General features: G+C 33.9%; 2 protein-coding genes across 3 annotated transcripts; one reads left to right on the top strand and one right to left on the bottom strand.

The window, feature by feature from the left end:
- The first annotated feature begins 1,357 nt into the window (after window positions 1-1,357).
- LOC102609350 (pentatricopeptide repeat-containing protein At1g55630-like) lies at window positions 1,358-5,200 on the top strand. Its single transcript, XM_006490320.4, has 2 exons — window positions 1,358-3,352; window positions 4,485-5,200. The coding sequence occupies exon 1, from the start codon at window positions 1,764-1,766 to the stop codon at window positions 3,225-3,227; it is 1,464 nt and encodes a 487-aa protein (XP_006490383.1). The 5' UTR covers window positions 1,358-1,763; the 3' UTR covers window positions 3,228-3,352; window positions 4,485-5,200.
- A 3,359-nt stretch (window positions 5,201-8,559) lies between these two features.
- On the bottom strand, window positions 8,560-9,431 carry LOC102609619 (heavy metal-associated isoprenylated plant protein 39). Of its 2 annotated transcripts, none has more exons than XM_006490321.4 (3): window positions 9,277-9,431; window positions 9,111-9,192; window positions 8,560-8,941 (listed from the first exon to the last, which is right to left on the bottom strand). In XM_006490321.4, the coding sequence occupies exons 1-3, from the start codon at window positions 9,283-9,285 to the stop codon at window positions 8,736-8,738; spliced, it is 297 nt and encodes a 98-aa protein (XP_006490384.1). In that variant the 5' UTR covers window positions 9,286-9,431; the 3' UTR covers window positions 8,560-8,735. The 2 variants fall into 2 exon arrangements, with proteins under 2 accessions (XP_006490384.1, XP_006490386.1); XM_006490323.4 differs by having other exon boundaries at window positions 9,111-9,189; window positions 9,277-9,408.
- Window positions 9,432-10,852: the final 1,421 nt, after the last annotated feature.

The raw sequence follows: 10,852 nt of genomic DNA, 5'->3' as shown, positions 1-10,852 counted from the left end.
AAAAGAAAAATGAGAGAGAGAAACAAATATGACGAAGAAGAAGAGGAGAGGAAAAGGGAAAAAAATAAAAGAAAAAGAGAGAGAGAGTGAGAATCAGAGAAGACGAAGAAGAAGAGGGGAAAAGGAAAAAAATAAAACAAAAAGAGAGAGAGAGTAACAGGGAAGACGAAGAAGAAGAGGGAAAAGGGAAAAAAAAATAAAAAAAAAGAGAGAGAAATAGAGGAGACAAAGAAGAAGAAACTAATGCAGTATAAACCCGAGTCTCACTCGGATTTCCGTTATCCGGGGTTTCATGCATTAATTTTTTTCTTAATGCAATACCGGAAAAGTGCCAAACATTGTATTGTCATATTTTAATGCAATTCAGAGCACTAATACATTATAATGCGGCGTGCCAAACATGGCCATAGAGTATTATTACCAATGAGTGAATCTCCAGTTATCTGCTTTTACTCCCAAGCCTTCTGCGAACAAATGCAAGATTTGCGTTAAACGAATAGAAGTGGCCGCGGCCTTTATTTGGTCAATTCCTCCATTCTGCTTCTTAAGTTCGTCAGTGCAGGGGCAGCTTTGCGATCCCCGCAAATTCATCTTGTTTCTTCAATAATTTTGATTGTGGGAACAATGAGAAATTCTTTCAATACTTGTACAAGGTTTTGTTGTTTAATTTGTTCTAAAATATATACTTCTAGCAGATAATAATTACCATTTTTTTTTCAATCATTGACTTCTTAACTGATTATATGTAATATCAAAAAAAAAAAAATGATTATGTGTAACTGATTTCTTTTGGAGTGGTGATGATTAGAGGTGTCTATGATAATGTCAATTTCAGGAGATCGAAAACGCAGAAAATTTTATAATCAATAATGTCGTCAATCATCAACCTAAGTACATTTGCCCATACTGGTAACTTAACGGCCAACTACAATGTTGAAATCCATTGTTGACTAGGGGAAAATAGAAAAGTGCGAACATTGCATAAGTTTACTCCAAAGTGACTTCTTAGGACAAAATTTTATTCTTATAAAGTTAGGACTGTTTAGAATAAAATTTTGCAATGGTGGGTAAGAATAAAATTTGATGATCGTCTTCGTTGTACCAATAAAATGAGGTATCCGGCTCTGTTTAAAAATTGATGATCGGCTCAATTGCTAATATATTATTAATCATATCATAAACCATTCCTTTATTCGAAAAAACGCACGATGAATTTTATGGTAGCATCTAGCAGTTGAATAGCAGTGCTTAGTGTACCCCATTATTCTAGATATAAACATAATATAATTTTATGACGTGGCATTAGATGATTGAAGCCTGTATAGCAAACGTCATTAAGCAATACATGAGATTGCCGCCTCCTCTCTGGCCCAAAGCGTCAACATATCCTCCCCTTGAACTCCCCCAGTCCCTCGCCTCAACATTTTCCATTATTTTTACTCACATCAGCGAAGCGTTAAGCGAGGTCGGGCCGGTGGGGCAAGTTAGAAGGACCAAACAACCCGTCCGCAATCAGCTTAATGCCAAGGTAAGTACGTGCTTGGTCGCCGTCTCTTTTGGCCATTCACTCTTCAATCAAAAATCGTATTCTGCAATTGGGTATTTTTGGTTTAATGGGTATCTCTCAATTTGAGTGCACAGCGTTTTCAAATTTCTGCGTGTTCAAAAATCTGAATCAGGTTCTGGTTTTAGTGGATTTATATTGTATTGCTGGGAGATTACAGAGATAATGGGATTACCCAATTGCATGTTACACACTAATAATGAACTCTGTAGCTTTATTTGGTTCAAGAATAGTGAATAAAGTTCCATTTTTTCTTGTTCTTTCGCGTAAGTTTTGTGATTATAGCGGTGATGGTGGTAAAACTGATAATGGGTTTAGTTGTATTGAAGAGACTTTAACGGATATATGGGAAAGCTCAAATTTTGATGCTACTATGAATGGAAACGGTGGATTACATGATTATCAGAGAACGGCTGAGGCACAGTTCTCCATTAGGAGGATGTTTTTGGATAATGTTAAATTTGATGCGAGTAGGGTACTTGAGATTTTACAAAATGATGGTCCGGGATTTGATGCGAAGTTGGTTTTGAGTGAGTCTGGAATTAGGGTTTCAGAGATACTTGTGAGGGAGGTTCTTTCAGGAATTTTGAGGAGTGTAAATTATGCAGACAAGACCAAGTGTGCCAAATTGGGCTATAAGTTTTTTGTATGGTCTGGTCAGCAGGAGAACTTTAGGCACACGGCAAACTCATATCATTTAATAATGAAGATATTTGCAGATTGTGAGGAATTTAAGGCTATGTGGAGGCTAGTTGATGAAATGATAGAGAACGGGTTCCCAACTACTGCCCGGACGTTTAACATATTAATCTGTACGTGTGGTGAGGTTGGTTTGGCTAGGAAAGTTGTGGAGAGGTTTATTAAGTCAAAATTGTTCAATTTTAGGCCATTTAAGAACTCCTACAATGCAATTCTGCATGCGCTTCTTGGTATAAGACAGTACAAGTTGATTGAGTGGGTTTATCAGCAGATGTCTGATGAAGGTTATGCCCCAGATATTCTAACATATAACATTGTCATGTGTGCAAAATATAGGTTGGGGAAGTTAGATCAGTTCCATAGATTGCTTGATGAAATGGGTAGATCTGGATTTTCCCCTGATTTTCATACATATAACATCCTACTGCATGTTCTTGGCAAAGGAGATAAACCTCTTGCAGCACTTAATCTTTTGAATCACATGAAGGAGGTGGGTTTTGATCCAAGTGTTCTTCATTTTACCACCTTGATGGATGGCCTGAGCCGAGCAGGAAATTTAGATGCATGCAAGTATTTTTTTGATGAGATGGCTAACAAGGGGTGCATGCCTGATGTGGTATGTTATACTGTTATGATAACTAGTTACATTGCAGCAGGGGAGCTGGAGAAGGCTCAGGATCTTTTTGATGGGATGATCACTAAGGGGCAGCTTCCAAATGTATTTACATACAATTCCATGATCCGTGGCTTTTGTATGGCAGGGAAGTTTGATGAGGCATGCACGATGATGAAAGAAATGGAATCTAGAGGTTGTAATCCAAATTTCCTTGTGTACAATACACTGGTGAGCAATTTGCGGAATGCTGGAAAGCTAGCTGAAGCTCATGAAGTGATTAGACATATGGTTGAGAAGGGGAAATATATCCATTTAGTCTCAAAATTCAAAAGATATAAAAGATGCTAGAGCAGCATTGTGTAACATAGAATTCTTTAGTTTTAACTTTACTGTTTACTGGAAAATGCTTGCTGATCCAGCTTAGTTGACAACGACAACCCGCTGCCTGTGATGGCCCAGTGGAAATGGAAATGGTAAAATCGTCACCTCTTTAACTTTTTAAACTTTCTCATGCAGAGTTACTGCAATACATTCAATAGCTAAACTGCCAATTGATATGTGTGTGTATTTGTGCATGTTGTGCAGTATGAAAGTAGTCGTATCATTGCATTGTCTTAATATCCTTAATTTTTATCACGAAGATACTACATAATTTCTTTTTTTCTTTTTGGCCATCATTTCTGACTAGTGAGAGAGATTAGATTCTTCTGATCCTTCATAATGTGATACATGGTAAATCTCATCATGTGATACATGGTGTATCTCTTTTAGGAAGAAAGTAGGTAAATGATGGGAGAGTAGAATAGTATAGATATCCAAAGGAAAAAAGAATAATGCGGAAAGATTGGAATAATAAAAAAAGGAAGTTTGGTAGAAGATGGGAAGTAAAACAAAAGCTGATTTTTACATTTTCGATGTTGAAGTATTTACAATGTAGAGAGCTCTTGGATAATATATTTCCATGTAATCATTGAAAATCTGGTGGGACTTTGTTTTCTTGTAATAAAATTTGGTTTCATGTTTAAGAAACTGATTTGTGCATGCCTTCAGTTGTGACATTGGTGAAGGTGGTGGTGGTGGTAGGGAAGTAAACTAAAATTCATGAAGTCAAAGTGGATACAGAGTAGTTTTGGCAGCAATGCCGATGCAATGATACTGTTAGAGGATTTTATTATAACTGGTGGTTGGACTTAAATTCTTATCCTTATAACACTAGGAGAATATCAAAGTTTTGGTACAAAAGAACATGATTCAGTAATTAGGTTCTTAAAATCCAGCCTTCATTTACTCTGAACAGAGCAAGGCTTAAAAATTATCGACGTTAGAATAAAACTTCATCTCTAAATACCATCCCTTCCCCTTCCTCTTTGACGAGCACTGTACCTTTCCCAGTGTAGACAACTGCATTCATTTTGACAATTATGCTGGCATTTGATGGTCCTTATCTCAGATGCCTTGTACTTCCCATTTCCTCATAACATGAGGAAAAGGTGTTAAATGTTTTGTTAGCAATTCTTCTTTTTAGTTGTTGAAGGAACATGAGGTTAGTTCTTCTGAAATTGGAGATAACATGATGACTTTCTTGTTTGCTCATCTTTTCTGCAGGTTTCTGTGTTTGATCTGCCTATAAAGTATCTGAAACTTCAAAGAGTACTATTTTATCCCTTGCAATGGCTTCATCTTGTAATCATCATAGCTCAGATGATGCTGTTGGTACTTTAGCAGTGCAGCTCAACCCAAGAATATCTACACAAGGATAACAGCTTTATGAAGGACTGCAATGAGCTGTCTGAAAAATCATTGTCATTCTTTCTCGAAGTTATATGGAAGGAAGCATTTTATAGAGAATGAATACTGAATTGCGTGGACATAGTGCCAGTTTTCTGGAACCATAACCATTATCTCTTTGGAGCTAAATTAGACCTGCTTGGATAATTGTTCCCCTCTGAAGTTTGGTCCTTAACTTCCTACTTGTTTGACTGCAGTATGCCGCGTGGAGAGCAATGCTGCCAACTTCTCATGCTAGAATCTAGGACATACTTAGGACTTTCAGATTTAAACCTTCATCAGCAGATTATTGGCCTGAATCTCCTTGACAGGGAGAGTTTTTTTAGTTGCCTTTCTGCAAAAAAAAGTTTTCTGTCTTGTCACCTAGCTTTGTTTGTATCTTCTTCATAAGCAGCAGTCCTCAGATAAAGAGAATGATGACGATATCTTATGTATCTGACGCCCAAGTGATTCGGGTAAGATTTTGTTAATTAGATTTGAGTACTACAGAAACTTGCTCAATTATTTTGGTATAAACTCAACTTAATTCTTAATAGTAGTGGTCATAACTCGTAACCCATGACTGGGTCATTCTCAGTACTTCTAAATAGATTGCTCAAGTTGGGATGTTCCTTCTTCCATAGTTCTTTTCCCTGTAGGCTATTTGCCCTTTCAGGTGTTGGGCATTACTTATCTGAAGCCAGTGACTCAACAGTTTTATACATTATAGTTGTTCCACACTTTCTTGCACACAGCAGGTATGCGACATTCTGGACTTCAGATATAAAACAAAATAATGACCCGCTGCTGGAAATATAATGGATTTTTCCTTTGGCTGGTTCTGGTTGAAACTATAGATTTCTCTGGATATTTGTCTAGTTTTTATTGGTAAATAGGCCACCCAAGCTCTAGAGCTTTACTCAAGAAGTCCGGCAGCGCTTAGTGGCCCGGTTGTAATTGTTATGCTTCTGCTTAGTTTTGAAACCACTGCAGGTAGAAAAAACTACCATATAACCCTTGGGACTACTGATTGCATTTAGGCATGGTTGTGCATTCAAACTTGAGAGCCACAACATCTCAATCTCAAACAGGGTTCGTTCAGTGTTACGTTGTGTAAACAACTTTATGAAATATATTTGGTAGCCAATCCTACCATTATTATTATGCTCTCAACAATTATACATACTCTCATCATCTTATTCTGAGTGTGTCCAAGCATGGATGCATGTGTGTTTTTGTTTCTGTAAATGGGGTACGAAATCCAGAGTTCCCAAGGCTCCTAGTGTGAAATCATGTTGGCCAAGGTTTGAAAATAGAGTTATGACAGCTTATAATAATCTATACATGACCTGTGCTTTGTTATTCCCATCATCGTCATCCCAGCTAAGCACTCTACTGTGTGATATTCTTTTCTTTTGTCCAAAGCATTGTCTTATGAACCGTCCTGCCATAATTCAATGCCTAACAAGACAAACCAAGTAGTTTTAATTCATATGATTCCTTTTAATAGAAGCATCAATTTTTTTTTGTCTATTTCGTTTTTTTCCCCTCTTTAGATTCTTCAACAGCTCTACAGATGCTAATGAGTCCGTATGATCCCAATACGTCAATGCACCAAGTATTTGTTGTCATTAGCCAACTATTGTGCACTTCGCTTAAGCATTGATATCAAGAGGAGTGCTAGCAACAATCGCTTATGCCGCTTCCTTGGATGATCGTGTGTTTTAGAGCGTGAACAAATGTGTCAGTTCCTTAAATTAGAAAAGTATTCATATTTTATTTTTTTTACACCCTCCACGTGAGGTACAAAATTACAACGCTACCCTTGCATTCTTATCACTCACAGTTACGCTAGTTGATGACCACAACAGCTCATCAACTTTGGTTAATTGGTTCGTTGATTGAATTATGCTTCCATCTTTTGAGGTTTATTTTTTTTATTAATTATTACGCTTATTAGTTTTCACCAAAAGAAATTGCTCTAAATTATCTCAAATTCTGAGTAAAGTCCTAATCCACATTCTTTTTATCATTATTTTCATTAAAGCATTTACAATTTAAATTTTTTAAAATAAGATAAAATTATTATAAGATTATGATACGTCTAAAAAATTATTTAATATTGCAGAGGTAGATAAATTTTATTGGACAATAATGCATTTTTACAATTATTTTTTAACTCTCTTTGGAACACTATTAACAGATAGATTGTATTTAATTCAAAAGTGACTTACCTTTTATTCCAGAAATAGAGAAAGATAGATTGTATTTAATTCAAAAGTGACTTACCTTTTATTCCGGAAATAGAGAAAAAGCAGGTAAGAGAATAAAATTTTGGGGGACTAATGATAAGGAAAATCACTATCATTTTTTATTTTTATCTAATACTCTCCTTATCATTTAGTCTCTCAAAATTTTCTTCTCTCACTTGCTATTTCTATATTTTTTTATATGAAAAAAAAAATAAGTTTCTTTTGAATTAAATACAGTCTCATAAAAGCTATCCCTAATTAATCATTATTAGGACCTTTGTAATATTAAATAAATTTGTAGACATATCATAATCTTATAATAATTTTATCTTATTTTAAAAAAAATTAATTGTTAAATGCTTTACTAAAATAATGGTTAAAAAAAGAATTGGGGGTTGGGGCTTTGGTCAAAATTTGAGATAATTAATATTTTTTTTTTGTGAAAACTAATCAGTGTAAAATTAATAAAAAAATTGAAAAACAAAAACTGCGAAGGATGTCTTGATGAGCTGTTGTGGTCGCCAGCGTAACTGTGAATGTTAAGAAGATCAGGGTAGCGTTGTAATTTTCTTAGCTCAAGTGGAGGGTGTAAAAAAATAAAATATGAGTGCTTTTCTAATTTAATGACCTGACACATTTATTCACGTTCTAAGACACGTATCATTCAGAGAAGCAGCGAGTGCAACAGTCGCTCGCATAAGCGACTGTTGCTGGCACTCGTATATCAATCCTTTCAATTCTTTCTTTCTTTCTTTCTTTATTTGTTTGTTTGTTATTAAAAATCAAGACAATTTGTTGGATTCAGGAAATTCCACTTTGGTTTGTCAAAAACTCAATACTAATGTTGATTGCGACGTGGCGGCTACTAAACGCCATTCAAAATTTCCACTCCCCATGCAAATTGATGGAATTGGACGGTAAAGCGTCGAACCAAAGGCGGCAAAGGGTGCGGGGAAATATTTTTCGATATTAAAAAATTAATATTTCGGGATCCACTTATTGGTCGGCTGTTAAAATTAAATTATATCTCCTTTCCAGTGCCTTACATGGTGTTGCAACAATACTTAACAGATTTTTTTTAATTTTTTTTTGTAATCGCGAACTCAAGAAACGGTGTGAAGCAATTCCAAGCAGTATAGAAGTGCTTCGTTTAATAACATTTTGAAATCATCTTCCGATTGAAATGATTGCAGAATGAGAGACAGCGATGCCTATTAAAGTCAACCCACAAAGTTTTTATGTTATTATCAATCAATCACTATAATTTTCACCGAGTGAGGCAACCCAAATATACACGTAATTTTAATTTGAGCCCACGAAAATTCACCACCTTCGCTCTGCTTTATAAAACCCAGAAAAGATACAAAAGAACAAACAAGAAAGAATCACACATGTAGCCATTTAGGCTTTTAATTTAATTTGAAGGATAATGCAATATGACAATTTTTGTATTATTATAATTTATGGACATGTTTATTGTCTAAGTTTTATGGTCTTCAGGTGCAAAATGCTCAGTAAATAAATCAGAATATGCAAACTTCTCTTTCACACATCACTTTTTTTTTTTTCGGTTTTTGAGAAACATAATGATAAAATTAGATATGTAAGCATAAAATAAATCAAATTTACTTCAAAATATTTGGAAAAAAAAAGGAAAAAAAAAAAAGAAACTCCGACCCCTTCGCATATTTATACCATTAGGCGGTTCTCACAACATATTTAATTACATATCTTGCCAAGGTGAAAAAAAAAATGATAAAACAGTACTAACTTTTACTTTATTAGAGCAAAAGGATTAAAAAAGAAAAAGAAAAAGAGGGAGAGAAAACAGGGGATTTCATTTTTTCTCATCTTTCTTGTCATCTTTCTTTTCCTCTTTCTTTTCTTCTTTCTTCTCTTCCTTCTTCTCCTCTTTGGCCGGCCCTACCGAAATAATGTCCACTTTTCCGACTTTCTTAAGCTTTTTCACCACTGCCACTGTGTCCATTTGCCCTATCACTGTCAGCTTCTGGTCTTTTAAATCAGCAGCAATTGAATCAACTCCTGGATCATCATCATTTCAATTGTATATATATTAATGAATTAAAATATTTTTGGCTAACTAAAGAAACCCAGAAACCTGATCATTTTGTTGTTAACGATCTTGTTGAAGGAATTAAAATATATATATATATATATATACAATAACATAAATAAATTATTAAATACATACCAAAGATATCAGCAGCAGCTTCTATGGCTTTTTGCTTGGTCCTGTCATCAGTCATGGTCAAAACCTTCAACACCAGCTTCTGCTGCATGTTTCAATTACAAACCAGAAATTGTTAAACGCGTTTCTTAATGTAAAGATGAAACAAAGAGAGAGACTGAAAGAGTACCTGCGCCATTTGAAGATGATTAATGAATGGAAAAAAAAAAAAAAAGGAACTGAGAAATCCGAAAAGTGAAGGTTATATAGGAACTTGTGGAGTATTTAAAAGGGGAGATATGTGAAAGCCGGGTTTCAGGTGGGAGAGTGAAATTTGGGTGTGGATACTTACACGAAATAAGTGGTTTCTTTGAACACGTTTTATGGGCCACATGGCCAAGTTTTGGTTGTTGTAGAGACAAAAGGTGGCGTGGTGAATGACTGTGATGTACTTGATTCGTTTCGATGGGTCCCCTTTCCTATTTTTCCTTCACAATCCCAATGAGATTGTCAAAAATAAAATAAACGTTAATAAAATTTGACTATCTAATTGTACTACGGTAATAGCTAAAAATACTGTAGATAAACTCTATATATATATATATATATATAAATATAATTTAAAGTTGCATTAATGCTATATTATTAAGTGAAAATCTGATGGCTGGATTTTGTGGTTAATTTTATCGTCTTAATTTAAGATTGTAGTTCCAATGTCATCTTCTAGTTTTCTTTTTATTTTTTTGAAATTATTTTACTCTCATTAAGGTATATTCATGGACTAATTATTACAAGTTTCATTTTTAAATTAATATTATGGTTAATTTGTCAATGGTATGTTAGAGTAATTTTTTTTAATCTATCTGAAAAGTTAGAATTTGATGAAATGTGAATAGATTTGAATATAAATATCATTATAATATCTTTTTTTTTAATATTTGAACATAAGTGGTATTTTGTTTGTTTTTATAAATAAAACATTGTAAATATGATTATTTGACAATAATGTCCTTGTAAGTCAATATATATATATATTGGATTTTATAGTTAATGAAACAAGTATATTTAGTGGAGATATTTTTTAATATAATATTTACTTCATATTTAGATTTTTTTCATTTAAATAAAAGTCACAGAAATTAACTTTTTCTATTTTGATATAAATATTTGAAGGTTAAATATAAGTGAAAAAAATAAAATTAATAAATTTTCAAACTCTTACATTTAAGAAGAATCTCTAAAGTTTAATTCAGTTTCATCTAATCGGCCATTAATATCCAAAATAATTTACTGTGTTGTTACACGATTCATATTATGATAGTAAATTTTTGGTTATATAGTATCATACGTGCAAGGGATCTTGTCCCCTTAAAGGCTATAGCTTGAGGGATAACTGATAAGTCATAACAAAATTGTTATCCTGATGAGTCATTGATGTTGAAACCTTATGACTTTCTGCCCCCATCAAAACAAAGGGGCAGTAGCTAGGATTATCATTTATCAAAGTGGGTTCTTTTATTTCACCTTTTCTTCATTTTTCTTTCTATTACATTACAAAAGAAAGATTGCCAAATGTCTATGATTCAGGGGCAAAAGTTATGAGAAAGTTGGCCAAGCCTTTTCAAAATTGACACCCCCTTGTTATTCAATTCCAAGATTCCCTTTTTCTTTTTTTCTTTTTTCAAGATTTGAATGTTGTAAAACGAAGACTTGCCTACCATTGAAAATTCAATAATTAAAGCCAACTAGATTTTTGAATATCACCA

The sequence above is a fragment of the Citrus sinensis genome, chromosome 9 (assembly GCF_022201045.2).
Source record: "Citrus sinensis cultivar Valencia sweet orange chromosome 9, DVS_A1.0, whole genome shotgun sequence".
In the NCBI taxonomy this organism is placed as follows: domain Eukaryota; kingdom Viridiplantae; phylum Streptophyta; class Magnoliopsida; order Sapindales; family Rutaceae; genus Citrus; species Citrus sinensis.
The sequence above is the reverse complement of the archived record's forward strand: the minus strand, read 5'-3'. Positions and strand labels throughout refer to the sequence as shown.

What these genes read in the sequence shown, in the direction of transcription:
- LOC102609619 (XM_006490321.4), bottom strand. An exon ending in AGCTGCTGCTGATATCTTTG is followed by an intron (nt 8,942 to 9,110) that starts GTATGTATTTAA and finishes ATGATGATCCAG; the next exon opens with GAGTTGATTCAATTGCTGCT.
- LOC102609350 (XM_006490320.4), top strand. Translation starts at nt 1,764, where the DNA reads ATGAACTCTGTAGCTTTATTTGGTTCAAGAATAGTGAATAAAGTTCCA.